At 40.5% G+C, this 17,006-nt stretch overlaps 1 protein-coding gene and 1 non-coding gene across 3 annotated transcripts in view; both read left to right on the top strand.

Moving 5' to 3' along the window:
• Window positions 1-17,006, top strand: part of SLC2A12 (solute carrier family 2 member 12) — a 94,187-nt gene that overhangs the window by 66,148 nt on the left and 11,033 nt on the right. For both annotated transcript variants that reach the window (XM_061428034.1, XM_061428035.1), the window contains 2 exons: window positions 9,623-9,745; window positions 13,763-13,895. In XM_061428034.1, the coding sequence (XP_061284018.1) occupies window positions 9,623-9,745; window positions 13,763-13,895 (256 nt within the window). The remainder of the gene's footprint in view (window positions 1-9,622; window positions 9,746-13,762; window positions 13,896-17,006) is intronic.
• TRNAS-GGA (transfer RNA serine (anticodon GGA)) lies at window positions 8,575-8,646 on the top strand. Its single transcript has one exon. It is a non-coding gene; the product is annotated as a tRNA-Ser (tRNA).

The raw sequence follows: 17,006 nt of genomic DNA, 5'->3' as shown, positions 1-17,006 counted from the left end.
TTCTAATAATGAACACTTTTCTATTGTAGTTCAAGCTTCAGGGTAGAACCAAAGATCCCTGACATTGTGAGGATATAGAGCCACATAGAGATTTGTCTTCTTCTTAGGCTTCAAAAGTAAAGCAGAAATGAGTCCAAACCCAAAGCATAAAGTTATTATCTCATGAGTTCATTTGAGGTAATACTTGTGTAGCCGCCTTCCTTAAAATAGCCTCTGCAACTCAGAAAAATGTGTGTGACTGTTCTTTTCAAAACAATTATTAGGGCCTTTTTTTGAAATCCAAAAACTCCTATGTCCATTAATTAATTAATTAACCTCTTCTTCTTATCTCATGACTAATATCTTTTCATTAGAGCAGATTGAAGGAATTTGTCCATGGTCACATATTAAGCTCCATAATGAGGCTATAACTGTTATCCTTTATCTGCCTTTGTATTCTCAAGTTTAAACAGAACTTTACCCTGAAGATTGAATGACAGATGACACCAAATCACCTCCATCTCTTCTTCCAAATAGGCAGGAGCTCCAGCAAGAAAGCATCTTGGAGTGACCCGGAAGAGAGGAGAGGGGCAGAAGGTGGTGGGGATTCATCTGGTCACTCACTTGTCCAGCACATGTGAATGGCTCAGTCATGACCCATTGGGCATGGGGCCCATTGATGGTGACTCAGGGATGGATGAGTGAAAGCCACACCTCCCCTGCATGGAGCTAGTGGTGGGGACAGGCAATAAAACAGAAAATAAATAGATGTATAATACAGCTTCGAGAAGAGAGAAGTGTCAACATTTAAGTGGAAGTAAGAGTGATGAAGAAAAATAAAAAAGGATCAGGGATAAGATCAATGGCCTTAAGGGGGTCACGCAAGGTTTAGGAGAGAAAGAAAGCCTGCAGAGGTTGTAAACAAAGTGCATGAATTCAGACAAGACATTGGCATCAAGCTTCCTGACACTGAATTGCAGTTCCATGGTGTAGGACTCCAGACAAGTCAATCCATCTCCCCAGGATTCAGCTTCCTGACCTACCTCACAATTTAACTGTGGGGTTGAACAAAGCTATTTGCATGTAGTATACCTAGTGCATTGCCTGGTGGGTGGCATGGACTCAATACACTTAGTTATTAGTGCTATTAAACATCTGGGTACAGTCTAGACATGAGATGGATGGTTCCAGTAATGCCAAGCGCTGACCTCAGCTGGCATTTTGCTTAAGCCATTTCAGGAGACATAGCAAATGTTCCATAGCCCCATACTGAATTATGATGCCATGGTCCTTCTCACCTCCCTTCCAAGCATCATTCCAATTAGGTCAAGACTAAAGAAAATACATGTATTGCTTGAAGTATGGTTCAGTTCTGCATTACCTACAGTCAAGAGAGCCTTCTTTTATAGTATATCAGACAGATGTTACAGAAAATTCTGAGGCTTTGGTGAAAGGTGTGACTTAGGCTGAGAAATAACCAATTTCTTTGTTATTCTGAGTTGGCACAACTAATTTAGACTCTGTCTTGGATGTGCACAGTCCGTCTTGTTCATTGTTGTTTCCTTGAGCCTAACCTCGTGCCTGGCCCACAGGAAAGGCTCAAGAAATATTTGTTAGATGAGTCCAAAAAAGTTTCTGGAACTTTTTCAGCTTCTGTGATGTAGGGGTGCTGTCTCTCTAGTCAGGTGTTGACATATCCTAATCTCCTCTAGTATGAATTTGTATCAATATAGAGGGCATCAGAAATAAAAGTGGTTTGTGTGGAACCTCATACACGTTTGACCAAAAGTTATGTCTGAGTAAAGCTACTCAATTGAGGATGTGGAGCCATCTCTACTTCATTTGGTGACTTAAGAAGTTTCATGTCTTAAAGTTACAAAAATTAAGGTCATAAAAAATGTATGGTATTAGAAAATATTTATTTCTATTATATTCTCCAAATATAAGATTCAACCCTTCTCCTGAAGTGGAAAAAAAGACTGAGATTAGCCATATCATGGGATAATAATTCCTATCTTGGTTTAGTAATTGAATGTTTTAAAACTTGACACTTTCCAAAAAAGTGTTGAGATAATTTCTTCCCGGTTTTCCTAGCAGAAATATACAAAAGTCTAAGTCTGGTATTTGGGGGTTGTTTTTACTTACTTAATTAGTGTTAGAGCTTATAGAAATATTTCAATGGATTATCTGAGGCTTAAGAATCATGTAAAATTTCTCAGATGTAAGTGGGAAGTCTAAAGTTAATAATGGTAATAAAAGATCTTTTTTAAAAATTCATACCATAGCTACAAATAATCAGCTCTCAAGAACTATAAACTGGCTGATATTTGAGCCCACTAGAAAGCTTACAAATTAGCCTGTCTCAGTTTCATGGATTTTGGCAAAAGACACTAGACTTTTTGGTCAGAGACAAAAGACAGTTATTACTCTTAGCAATAGCAATAGCAATAGCCAGAGTTAACCACATTTGCATGGTTCCCCAAGCCCTAATGCCTTGACATCATGAACCAGGCCAGATGACACCTAGACACATAGAATGGGTTATTTTAGAGGAGAGGAATCCCAACCTTGGGGAACCCAAGTCTTTTATAATAGACAGTAAACCGACCTGATCTTTCCCTTGGAGGGAGACATTAATGTAAGCAATAGTAAGCAAACTTTTGCCCAGAGGAGACACTCCATCTTCCAAGGCTGCTTGTTATATGAACATCCTTAGAAAGACAGTCTGGAACAAAGTCAGTGCTTTTCTCAGGAAACATACTGAAATGCAAGACCCATGAAAAATTGCTTTTCAACTCAAATATTCTAAAACATATTAAACAATGTTCTGTTTAAAACAAAACACTGAAACTTTTTAAGGCACAAAGATTGTAGAGCCTAGCTTTGGTTGTTTGGTTTTGTGGCGTTTAAGCAGCCTTTTGGAGGATAGGTATCAGTAGTAAGCATATGACTCGTCTGCCATAACATTTAATCTAAAATTTATAACTAAATAATGAGCTCCTCTAAAAGAAATTGTTCATGTGATGTTTGTATAGTTAAAGATGATAACAATTCCAGGGATGTGGAACAGCAGGTTCTAATTTGGAAGTTTACTTAGCTGCTCGACTCCAAGATATACAGGGTTTAGAACAAAGGCTTGCAGACCAGAATTTCATCAAATGTTTCCAAAGAGATTTTGATATTCTTTATATTTCCTTCTAGGCTCCAGGCCTCTAATATTCAAAACCATTACAGTCAAAGACTTTTTTAGTGCTCAATCTTTTCTTTTCCCTACCATTCTTATGGAATAATACATACTTTTAGAGAAAAGGCATATTGATTCAATTATTATTCTTTAAACAAAGAATTTTATTATCAAATGTAGCCATTATACAATCATATTCACCCAATGGGTTTGTGTTAAGTGTGTCTACCTTTAAGATCTTCCAAATATGTTTTTTCTTTCAAGTTTTATGTTTCAGTTATTCAAAATTCATACCAATACTGTTCCTCCTCCCCCCAAGATAATTAAGTTAAAAGATATTTAGCTTGATTAAAGTGGTGATTTATTTGGTCCTCTGGTGTTAGTCATTACAGTAATGCAAAGTAAACCAATAATAGTATCTGAATGGTTTTATACTAAATTTGCATCCAAGCAAAAGAGGAAAAACTTAAAGAAAAGAAATATGTGCCCTTTGCTAATTAAATTTCACTTTCCTCTTTGGAGTTAGATGATGCACAGTGGTTCCCAAAAGAACCAGAGTCTGAAACTGTATTTTTGTAGCACAAACACAGCTAAACACAGAGAAATCGCACCATTTATTACATTGCCATCAACAACTTTTCACATAATATAATACATTGGTGTTTAACTTTCCTCTCTGACCTGCACTATGATCATTGTCTCATGCCCTTAAAAATTATGACTATCAGACAGTGAAAACATTAAAGAAATAAAGATTTTAACACTATCTTAATAAGCACAGTATGCACTTGTTACTTTATTGTTCTTCAGAACATGTTAAGCATTTTTCCAAAGAACACTTGCAACATTAAAAACTATAATACTTTTTATTATATTTTTTATTATGAATACTGAAGCATCATTCATAAGAAAAGTACAACATAAAATGTTACGTGTGAAGCACTCCATTCACATCATACTGTAAACCAGAGTGGACTAGTTTTTTGTAACTCCTTCCCTTTTTTTTGTTTTTCATTTTGAATTCTAGTTCAGTGATCTGCAAATTGGGATAAGCATACTCCTGGGGGCTACTTTCTGGAATCTTCCTTCAATGATTCATTAAAGGAAATCAATTTCTTGATCTTTAGGAAAAATCTGTTTCCTAGTTTCTTCTTCCTTATCTTCCCACTAAAAACTATTCTTCCACTTAAAAGAAAGCACATCTATTACCTTCCAGAAATCTTATTATGACAATATATCCCCAATTATAAAAACCTGAGGAACACTAATCAAAAAGGCAGTTTGAGATATTGGTGTAGGTGTGGACTAGAAAAATGACTCTAATGACTATATAATAATACTTCTTAAGCTTAGATATTTCCAATAATTTTCTTTCAACAAACCTATAGGCTGAGCTAATCAAGTTATCAACTGATTTATCATTACAACAAATTTTTTTTGTTAATTTAAAGAATGTAGTGACACTGCTATTATAAAAAATTTTCAACTCCCCATCAATTTTTATTATTCTTGAGAATATTTCATCTATTTAAAAATGTAAACTTTATATTAAATGCCATATTGCTATATTTTTAAATGGACGAAGATGAATATCAAATAGAGATGGTATTTAAATTCCACTGGAACTATTTGAGTGATATAAATATTCTCTATTATAAACATAGATTTTAAATGCCATCAAAAATAAATAAATAATCATTGAAATTGCATATTTTGCTGTCATTTAAATTTATGGTAAAAAAAAAAAGTGAGATGTTGACTTATAAATGAAAGAAAGTACTTAGCTTTTCTAATTATTTTAAAGGCTACACAAGCATTAAAGCTTGGAGACCCTGCCACAGTTCTTATTCCCAATTGGTACCTGCTCACAATAGGGTTCCATCTTTAACTCTGGAATTTTTTTAAGGATTTACAATTTAATCCAATTAATCCACATAATCCAATTTCTCCTAAAATATTTTAGAAAATAATTTCTGATGGATTCTGACTAGAAATCATTAAAATAGAAAGATTGGGGAACATTGAGGCTTTATTTCATTGCTTTTCTTGGTTTGTTAAGATTCTTGAATAAAGTACCTATTTTAAAAGCGGCCAGGAGTGAGCAAAATTCAGAGAGACTGAGAGAAGGGAAAATACAAAAAATAAAGTAAAAATATCATTGCTGATGTTGTGGATGGTGGTTTGCTGTGCTGTGCTTAGTCGCTCAGTCATGTCTGACACTTTGCTACCCCATGGACTGTAGCCAGCCAGGCTTCTCTGTCCATGGAGATTCTCCAGGCAAGAATATTAGAGTGGGTTGTCATGTCCTTCTCTAGGGGATCTTCCCAACCCAGGGATCGAACCCAGGTCTCCTGCATTACAAGTGGATTCTTTACCATCTGAATCACCAGGGAAGCCCAAGAATACTAGAGTGGGTAGCCTATCTCTTCACTAGTGGAACTTCCTGACCCAGGAATTGAACCAGGGTCTCATGCATTGCAGGAGAATCCTTTACCAGCTGAGATACCTGGGAAGCCTGATGGTGGCTTATGGAGGAGTATATTTTTAAAGGACAAGATTTTCCCACTCAAGGCACTTATAAGATCATAATTTAAACATCTAGTTGGAAGGAAATGAGCATACTCCCTTTCAAATTCACATTTTAAGTACCTCTTTACAGTGAAAGGAGAGCTGGGTCTGCTGCACATTGCCTGCAAAGTCAGTAAAAGCCGTAGGATTTGGCTTCACTCCTACAAAGTATAGGACACTGGCTCCATCAGGTTGTTGGGAACTCTACAGCTTAACTGTAGAACTTCCTCCAAATTTCTAGGAGTTCCCTAAGAGTTTCAAGGTAAGGTAAGAGTTTCAAGCCTTCCATGAGTCTTTCAGACCTGAGGCTGAAATGCTCAAGCCAAATGGAAAGCATGCCTGAAATGCTGCAGGGTTTACATCTGAAAGCACAGGGAGAGAAAGGACAGCCTCAGTGGAAAAAAATGTTCAGCAGTGGCAGAAATATAGGAGGAGGGGGAGATAAGCATGGCTGCTGACGTGGCAGAGCTCAGCTGTTTCCACTGATTGGCTCTATTTATCCAAGTTTGTGTCCTCTGCTGCACACAGAGCCACTTCAACGAGTTTGTCCCTCATGGTCGTTTTATGGCACTCTGTGCAGCCATAAACACCACAGATTTCATCTGGATCAGGCCTGTTCTGACAGGCAACCTTGGTGATTACCATGTGAAATATGAGTCTCAATATTTGTGGACAATCATCTCCCAGCAAGTCCAAAATTTTCTCAATCCTTGTAACCTGGAAAAGACTTTAAAGACTCACGCAGACGTTTATAGAGGCACATATGTCAGGGGTGGTCCTGGAAGAGTAGGGTAAAAGGTGAAATAATAGATGTCAAGGAGAATTGTTGCAGGGCCTGCTCACCTGCAGTGAATGGCTGCACTCATTGTGGAAGAATTATTATATCTCTGACTACTCCAGAGACAGCCACCACTTTACTGCGGCATGTGGCAATAACTTGATTTTTGGTGGTGAGAAATTAGGCTCTCTCATTGGAAAAACATTTGGGATTAAAAAAAAAAACAGACTTCCATCTATTATTAAATATCAATATATTAAATTCCTGTGATAGTTTATACCTCTTTGCTCTTTACTTACGACTTGAAACAGCTTCTCCATTCCCTCTGCTCTGGGTACTCACAGCCCTTTTCCAGAGAGTGTGGAGACATAAAATTGTGGCACCATCTTGCACCTAAGACTGCCATGGAGGGACTTTACCCTTTCAGTAAGTTCTATCTTGCTGCAAATGGCACTTTCACATTTTTATTTCACTCTCTATGGATCTGAAAACCTGTACTTTTTATGATTCTGAGATCTGTTAAAGCTATTTTAACATTGTCGTTGTTGTTCAGTCGCTAAGTTGTGTCAGAGCCTTTGAGACCCCATGGACTGTAACACGCCAGGCTTCCCTTTCCTTCACTATCTCCTGGAGTTTGCTCAAACTCATGTCCATTGAGTCGGTGATGCCATCCAACCATCTCATCCTCTGTCATCCCCGTTTCTTCCTGCCTTCAATGTTTCCCAGCATCAAGGTCTTTTCCAATGAGTGGGCTCTTTGCAACAGGTGGCGAAAGTTTTAGAGTTTCAGCTTCAGCATCAGTCCTTCCAATGAATATTCAGGGTTGATTTCCTTTAGGATTAACTGGTTTGATCTCCTTGCAGTCCAAGGGATTCTCAAGAGTCTTCTCCAATACCACAGTTCGAAAGCAGGACTCCTACCTGAATCAAATACCCATGGCAGGAAGGAGCCCGGGGGGACTGGTCTTTGGCATAGGTGATTTGTCTTCAACAAAGTGAACTTACTTACTTTTATCTTGTATTTGCTCAAGGACAGCCTTGTTACAAAGGCTTCACCAAAATTACGCAGCTATCACTCTTCTCAGAGCCAGATCCTCAGTCTGCAAAGCTCAGGGCAAGGTTACCTGATCTTTGCACTGGTCTCCAAGGATATAATCTGCAGGAATCTGGTGAAGGACTTTGGGGCACAGAGTGGAGGGGAGGGCTCTGGAGTGCTATTTTGGAATTCCTTATTAATTAGAACAATAATCATGTTCCTTTGCTTGCGATTCTCTTCCATACCCTCAAGGTAACTGTATGTAGATTCACTTGGAGCAAATAATCAAGGGGAAAAAAATGTGTTTGCAGCCCTCTTCTGTAATTTAAATATTTTTCTTTGAAACAGCAAATTTACTTTGAGCAGATGTTCTCTCTACAGAGCGTGATCCTGCTACGAGAGGTAAATTTTCCGTCAGAGACCCAGGTGACAGCCCCATGATTCTGGCACAGGCAGCCCGAGTGGTTGCTGGTCAAGGGGGTCCCTCCTCAGCCTCTTGTTTCTTCCTCCTCCGGGGTAGGAGGACGCAGCTGGGCTGGGTATAAACACTGGGTTTGCAACACAAGGTGACTTGGCCAGCACTGAGCCAGGGCTGGGGCAGCTCCTAAGCCCTTCTTTCCTCAGCATCAGAAGTGCTTATACTCCTTATCTACATGCTCATTAACAAATCTTTATTGAGCCACTCCCAAGAGCGCACCGAGATGAAAAAGTGTGAGATCCAGAGATGGTCGGGCTCCATGCCCCCTCCGAGCTCTGTTAGTGTTTAGTCGCTCAGTCATGTCCAACTCATTGTGACCCCATGGAGCCTGCCTGGCTCCTCTACCCGTGGAATTTTCCAGGCAATAACACTGGAGTGGGTTGCATGCCCTCCTCCAGGGGATCTTTCCAATCGAGGGATCAAACCTGCATCTCTTATGTCTCCTGCATTGACAGGGGAATTCTTGACCACTAGCGCCACCTGGGAAGCCAGTGTTGGGACCTTGGCAAATTATGAACTCCTTTCAACCTCAGTTTCCTCTACTTTTTGGCGTCCCTGGTGGCTCAGAGGTTAAAGCATCTGCCTGGAATGCAGGAGACCCGGGTTCGATCCCTGGGTCGGGAAGATCTCCTGGAGAAGGAAATGGCAACCCAGTCCAGTACTCTTGCCTGGAGAATCCCATGGAGGGAGGAGCCTGGTAGGCTACAGTCCATGGGGTCACAAATAGTCGGACAACTGAGAGACTTCACTTTCACTTTCCTTTACTTTAAAAGAGGGGAAGAGTAATGTTAGTCCCTAATGAGGAGGGATTCAGCGAGGATCCAATGACAACAAGGTTTGTAAAGGGCTGAGTCCATTGAAAGAACTTGTAGCTATTAGGCAAACTGTTTTTGACGGGCTGTGAGCAGAAGTCAAGTAATCCCATCAGGCAGGTCCTATAGTGGTCTGTGTCACTCTCAGATCACAAAATTCCTCGGATCAGTTCTTGTGCCAAGAAGAGTCTCCTTTCAGAAAGTCAAATATTTGATATAAAATCAAATCCTACAGCTCTGTTTAATTGAGAGCTTCTCTGCACCCAGCTTGCCACAGGCCGGGAAGCCCGAGTGGGGGAAGGGAGCGGAGCCAGTCTCCTCTTCCATTCTCCTGGCTCTGTCTCCTACCCACTCCGTAGCTGTGATGGTGGACTTCTCCAAGGTTAGGGGCAGAGGAGATTACAGGATAGGGCCCAGAGGACAGTGGGGAGAGCCAGCGTCTGGCACTGAGGCTCTGTGCTTGGCAGAGCCTCAGAGCTGCCTCCTGTCGTGGGCAGGCGGCCCCAGCCGCCGCGCTTCCCCTTTGCAGTTCTCAGGCAGTGTCACCTGCCCCAGCCCTTTATGTTGCTCCCCCTACTTCCAGGGGCCCTTGTCAAGCTCCCTCAGTTTCTCACTTGACTGGAGAGAGAAGAAAGCACATCCCTCCTCCTTCCTCATGTAGAAGGACACGGCCCTGCAACCACAAATCTTGCAGAGGTCAGTGGGGCAGAGGTCAGTGAGCTGGCTGTCAGCTTCAGTGGATTTTCCATCATTTTGCTGTTCCTCGTCCACTCTTCCCTTTCTTCCAGTGCCCTGGTTGGTGCTGAGCGAGATTTTTCCCGGAGGAATTCGAGGACGTGCCATGGCTCTAACTTCCAGCATGAACTGGGGCATCAACCTCCTCATCTCTCTGACATTTTTGACGGTGACGGGTAAGAACTTGCTTTTCCCTAAGGCCTTTTATGCTCTTAGGACAGGTGTTAGGGAAGTACATCACCTGAAAAATACTTTCTTGTCAACATTTTCAAACACTCAAAAGTAAAGAGGATGGTCGTGAACCTGGTGTACCAACCACCCAATTTAAACAAATATCAATCCTTAATTCAGTCATGACCCCACTTGTTCTGCCCACAAATTACCTTAAGTCATGTTCCAAACACATCTCTAAAGTTTCAACAGAGACCTCTAAAAGATAAGACATTTAAATACTGTGACTACATAGCATTTTCACCCCTAAAAAAAATACTACTAATAATCCCTTGGTATCAAGTATCCAGTCTGGGTTCACATCCTTTCAATTGTTTTATAATTATTTTTTATACCTTATTTGAATCAAAGTTCAAATAACTGATTTACAATTGATTGGTATGTCTCATAATTTACAGGTTTCAACTCTATGTTTCTTCCCTCCACACACTTTATATTTTTAATAAAGAAGCTGGGTCATTTGTTTCACAGACTTTTTCCCAGGCTGGTTTTGCTAATTGTAGTCATATCATATGACCTCCTGTCCTTTGTGTTTTTCCTATAAACTGCTATTTATCTGTGAGTGCTCAGTCACTCAGTCATGTCTGACTCTTTGTGACCCCATGGACTGGAGCCTGCCAGGCACCTCTGTTCATGGGATCTTACAGGCAAGAATGCTGGAGTGGGTTACCATTTCCTTTTCCAGGGGATCTTCCCAACCCAGGGATCTAATCCGAGTCTTTTGCGTCTCCTGCATTGGCAGGTGATTCTTTACCCCTAGAGCCACCTGAGAAGCCTATTTATCTGTAGAGGCTAGAAAAGATTTAGCTTTTCTTGTTTATTTGCAAACCTCTTCCCAGGTGATGGCATGTGTCCTGCTATTAGAGGCATGTCCTGTCTGTCTCCCACCTTGTCGTGTCTGCACCTTTGAGGATCATTGCCCAGATCCATTATTTTCCTTCCATTATCCCTAAAAGACCCTGATGCTAGGAAAGATTGAGGACAGGAAGAGAAAGGGGCGACAGAGGATGAGATCACTGAATAGTATCATTGACTCAATGGATATGAGTTTGAGCAAACTCTGGGAGATGATGATGAAGGACAGGGAAGCCTGGTGTGCTGCAGTCCATGGGGTCACAAAGAGTCAGATACAACTGAGCAACTTAACAACAACTGAATTTTTATCAGCAGTATTTCTCTAAGGAGAAAATTCTTCTCATTAGTTTTTTGCCTGCCCTGAAGTATGGATCATATACTAGATTCATATACTAGCAAGATTAGTGTTTGAAACTTTCTCTTTATTTTCTAGTTTTCAAAATAATAAGGTGGTTCCCCAGCATCCTCAAAAACTAATGAGTTGAGTTTTCTTTATTTTATATGCATATATATATAAAATACATAAATTTTAAATAGTGTGTATATATATATATACATAATATAGAGATAATATATACATTTTCAGAAGTGGTTCATGCGTGCATACTTAGTCTCTCAGTCATGTCTGACTCTTTGCGACTCCATGGATTGTAGCCCACCAGGCTCCTTTGTCCATGGGATTTTCTGGGTGAGAATATTGAAATGGGTTGCCATTTTCTTTTCCAGGGGATGTATACTCAAAAAAATATATATCTAGAGGGAAAAACAAGAGTCTTTGAACTCATGTACTTCTGAATCTTGTTGACCACTTTCTTTTTTCTTTTTTAGTACATCTACTTTTGGAAGTGAACTTTTGGAGTTATTAATTAAACTTAGCTTGTGTTTTTAATAAAATTTTTAAATATTTATGTCCCACATTTTTGGAAATAGCCCAAGATGAAACAAAGGAACTGGTCATTTGCACCAGCCATACATCTCCTGCTGAGATCACACACATAGATCCATGCCCTTCACCTTCTCTCTCTCTCTCTCTCTCTCTCACACACACACACACACACACACACACACTTACACGACATTTATATAGAGAAAGAGAAATATAAAAGAAAGAATGGAAATGATGGAGGACAAGTAAAGATGACACAAATCTCTGGGAAGGATGGCTAATATACAGGATGAGCTGATGAAGACTCAAGTTCTGAGTGGACTTTTAGAACAAATGTTTGGAAAGCATATTCATTTATTAAAAAAAAAATCCTGGTATGATCTCAGACCTGTAGATGATATTTCATTGGACTAAGTTTGAAATTCTATACTTCTTTTCAAAAATCAGTTTTCCAAGTAAAAGATATAAGGGTTCAGCTTGACAGCAAGCCCTTGGGCACTGACTTTTAGTGCAATGTCAGCTGTACCAATAAAAGAAGAATGTTCTGGAGACACAGACATACCCTCCTGTGGTCATAATACAGCTGGGTACTGCTTTCAGCTCTGAGTAAAATATTTTTAGAGAGTTTCAGTGTGTCCCCCAAGGAGGGCACCCTGGGTGACATGGGCACATGACCTATGGTCTGTGAAGAACAGTTGCAGGAACTCGGGGTGTTTGACTTGGACAAGAGGATGCTCAGGAAGGGATGGAGGTGCATTCAAATATTTGCGGCATGTCTTGAAGAAGGAATGAGAAGGTTGATGCAGAGAACAAAACAGAGCCTCTGAACCCAAATTCCCAGAAGGGAGACTTGGCTTTAGAAATGAGTGAGAAGTATGTTTGAACAGACAGGGCTGATTCACAATGAAGTGTACATCTTTGTAAGTGGTGAGCTCCCTGTCACTGTAAGTACTCAGACAGAAAAGGGGACAAGTTTGATGAGATGAGCTTTCCCCAACCACCACCTTCTACATTTCTGATTTTATGCTCCAGAGAGGGAAGGAGGACCAAATCTTTAAACTCTTTATTAAGTATTCGCTTGGGGGAAACCATGCATCAGGAGCAAGAAAGGCAAGAGAGAGCAGACTTTAATTAAAATTGCCAGGAGAACTGCAGTGCTGGTCTTTTTTGCCTCTTGAACCCTCCTCAGCACAGCTGGCCTACAAGTGCTTAATATGTGTAGATCCTTCCACTCTGCATTTACCAAACTGCCTTCTTGCATAATTGCTCAGTCAGTGTTCCTGACTGACTAGCTGTGATTTGTGGCCACTCCAAGGGCTATTTGCACTGTTTCAGTCTGTGGCTGGTCTGAGCCAGGCTCCTCGTCTCGGCTCCTGGCTACCCTGGACTTTCTGTTGTGCACAGGATGCCGCAATACAAGGTCAGACTCAAGTGCATTGGGGGCCGCCTCTCACTAGCTACCTTACCTTGACCTTGGTCAGTACTACAAAGGGACAGTACCTCTGGCAAGAAGCCGTCAGAGGAAACACTAGGTTAGCAGATAAGATCCATCAAAACCTGGAGGATCCTGCTTCTTCCTGATGCTTCTTAGCAAGTTAATATCCTTCATTCAAACCATTATCACTTTTTTTCCCTCTGAATCCAGGAAGCAGCATTGCAAATACAGTGCCAGCTACTAAAATGATGAAATGCTGCCAACATGAAGTGATTTATTCAAGTCAGAGTAAAGAAGGGGGAGCTCATTCCAAGAAGAGTCCATTTGTATAAATGTCTTTACAAATGTCGACCAAATAGAAACCAAACTGCCATGGCAGTGATTCCCAAGAGAGGAACTGTAGGGGGTGAGGAGAGAGGAGAGTGCCTACTTTCTGCTTTATGTGTTTCTGTGTTATTCGAGGTTCTTTTTGTTTGTTTTGCAACGAACATGTCTATTACCATTTTGAAAACAAAAAGTATGTTCACCAAGAAAATGGCATTGAGTTTAAATTGTGATCCTTACAAGACTGTTATTCACTTCACCAGAGAGAGCTGGGGTTGTTTGTGAAAATGAACCTTTCAGATGCTGGCTATATTTTTAATTTGTGATTGCTATTTCTCTGGCTACTACTGGCATGTTTGAAAATACATATGTTTTTATATGTGTCCTAAGAAGCATCTATCCACAAATAGAATGGAAGCCACACAAAATGCATCTCTAACTAGTTTCTTTTGTCTCCCCCAGATCTCATTGGCCTGCCATGGGTGTGCTTTATATATACAGTTATGAGTCTAGCATCCCTGGTTTTTGTTATTGTGTTTATACCTGAAACAAAGGGATGCTCTTTGGAAGAAATATCAGTGGAGCTGGCAAAAGAGTGAGTATTGTGTGCGTTGCTCTCTGAACAGCACTCTTAGCTCAAAAATTCAGCTTTTATATACAATGAAATGATAATATCTGAAATTATTTTAGGATATATGCTTTGGTGGGGAACCATATCTCAAAAAATAATTCTAGTTTCTCTGCTATGTGTTTAATTTGCATAATTCACCTAAGAATTTAGAATAAGCATGGTTTTCTAGTCTTCTAAAGCTCTTTTCAGTAATGATAGAAGAACCTCTCCCGTCTCTGTGCCTCCCCCTCACAGGAGTGGTTTTTTTGTTTGGGGGTTTCAGATTGGTCCCAGAATGACATGCTCACCCTGTGCTAAAATAGTGGGCTTCAGCCTTCTATATCACACTGGTAGGTTTCTTGAAGTTCTAAACACCCATTAAGGCTAAGATTACCAAGAAAACTCTTGGGCTTAAATGTCTAGAATTATTCCAAATATGGCACAAAGTATGTTATGCAAGATGAAGAGTTTCCTAATGAATAGGCAATTAGAACAAAGGTTAAATAAAACTCACATGGAGAGATTGCTTAAACAATTCAACACAGCAGTGGGCTGCAGAAAACCCCTGTTTTCTTTAGGAACAGAACTCACAACTCTGAGTGATGAAACTGGTCTGCGGGAGGAGGTGATCAGTGCACAGAGGTCAGGGATGAAAGGGAACTTGCTGCTCTTCCTAGCTTTTAATCATTCTACTTGAAATACAGGAATACTTGTGCTTAGGCTGTAACATGACAGGAGGAAAATATATATTTACAGTTTGATTTTCTTCTAAAAATACTTCCAGTACACTAGAGAGAAATGTTATGATGGCTAAAGAAATTTGTAAGCACAGTGATTCTTCAGCTTTTGTCTGAAGGAAGAATAAACCTGAGGGCTGAACTGACATCCACTGACAGGTACATGTGTGCAAATATATAGACCGAGTTTTTAATCCTGGTTTAAAAGTATTATATAATAATTATTTGTTATTATTATTTTAGGGTACAAAGGAAGTAGGAGTATGGACGATTTTTACTTTGTACTTTATATACTTTATTTATTTATTTTTTTGTCTTTTATTTTTGTTTTACAAGTAATTATCTGGTCCTTCAGTAATTAGGACTCAGTGCTCTCACTGCCAGGGCCTGGGCTCTATCCCTGATTGGAGAACTAAGATCTCATAAGCTGAGTGGGGCAGCCAAAAACAAACAAACATAAAAAGGCTTACATTTTAAAGACATTTCCTTTTAGTAAGCAGAAAAACTTTTCTCTTAATTCAGCATAAATATCAACTGTAAGGCTAATTTTTGATGCAGATAAGGCCTTATTTTATAAGTATTCAATGAAAATGAAAATTATTCACTTACAAAAAAAAAATATATATATATAGTTGTCATGAAAGCCAGATATCCCCTTGGCCTGGTCAGAGCATTGTCTGGCTCTATACAAGTTAAAGTCAAACAATTGGATTTCTTGGTGAGCGCAGAATCTGAACAAGACAATTAATTACACATACATGATTTACATAAGGAATATCTTCAGACCTTAATAACACATTCATCTGTAGACTGAAAACATGTCTGACAGAGGCAGGCCTTTTCCAGAACTGAGATGCCAGGACCCTGTTGACATCCACCTCTGTTGGTCACCCTTTACTTCTCATCCTTTCCTAAGAGCTTGTTTCACATCAGTGGTCTGTTTAGATATAAAACCTTCTCCCCAGATGTAGTGGCTTGAAATACACTAGTTGCTATTTCCCATGATTCTTTGGTTTGGCTGGGTGGGGCCCCTGCTCATTTCACCTGAGCTCAGTCATGTGACTCCAGCATCAGCAGGAAGGGCAGCTGGTGGAAGATGCTGACATAGAGGGGAGTTTCAGTTCTCTTCAGGTGGCCTCATCCTCCATGAGGCTAATGTGGCTTCCTCACCTGTCAGACTCTGGGCAGCATTCCCAGGTAGTGGAGGCAGAAGCTGCAAGGTTCCGTGAGGTTTCCATTCTGGAAGTCCCGCTACATCACTTTCATCAATTTCTATTGTCAGTACAAGTCCTAAGGCCAGCCCAGATTCACAGAGAGTGACTTATGTCTTGATGAAATGAAGGGCAAAGGTCTTTTGTTTGTCACATTTAACCTATCACATCTATTCTTTCTTTTTTTTTTAAGTCATTTATTTATTTGGCTGCACCAGGCCTTAATTGCAGCATGTGGGATCTAGTTCCCTGCTGCTGCTGCTGCTAAGTCATTTCTTGGTGAGAAGTAGTGTCCGACTCTGTGCGACCCCATAGACGGCAGCCCACCAGGCTCCCATGTCCCTGGGATTCTCCAGGCAAGAATACTGGAGGGGGTTGCCATTTCCTTCTCCAATGCATGAAAGTGAAAAGTTAAAGTGAAATCACTCAGTCGTGTCCAACTCTTAGCGACCCCATGGACTGCAGCCTACTAGGCTCCTCTGTCCATGGGATTTTCCAAGCAAGAGTACTGGAGTGGGGTGCCATTGCCTTCTCCACTAGTTCCCTGAGCAGGGAATGAACCCAGGCCTCCTGCATTGGGAGCTCAGAGTCTTTGCTACTTTGGACTGTGATGGAAGTCCCACCCCTACTGTTTCTTGAAAGTCTTTTACCTCCTGCATGCATGCTAAGTCACTTCAGTCATGTCCAACACTTTGCAACACTATGGACTGTAGCCCGCCAGGCTCCTCTGTCCAAGGGATTCTCTAAGCAAGAATACTGGAGTGGGGTGCCATTTCAGTCTCCAAGGGATCTTCCCAACCCAGAGATCGAACCCGCATCTCTTACTTCTCCTGCATTGCAAGTGGATTCTTTACCACTAATGCCACCTGGGAAACCCTTTTACCTCCTAAGAAACAATTTTTCCCCCTGGGGCTTCTTCTCCTACCTCATCAACTCTTAAATCCTTCTTTCTCCTTCTACTCCTACATGATAGTTATCTTTGATATCTTAGCCATACATCCTTTTGCCTTAAGGCCAAATCTTCATCTTCAAAGCCTTGAGTAACCCTAGCCCTGGATAGTATTCCTTTCTCCTGGATCTTCAAGATTTTCTAGTCCTAGTTTCTTTTTATGTTGCCCTAGCTAAAATTCTTGTGGTTTCACTTCCTT

The sequence above is a fragment of the Bos javanicus genome, chromosome 9, assembly GCF_032452875.1.
Source record: "Bos javanicus breed banteng chromosome 9, ARS-OSU_banteng_1.0, whole genome shotgun sequence".
Classification (NCBI taxonomy): Eukaryota; Metazoa; Chordata; class Mammalia; order Artiodactyla; family Bovidae; genus Bos; species Bos javanicus.
The sequence above is the reverse complement of the archived record's forward strand: the minus strand, read 5'-3'. Positions and strand labels throughout refer to the sequence as shown.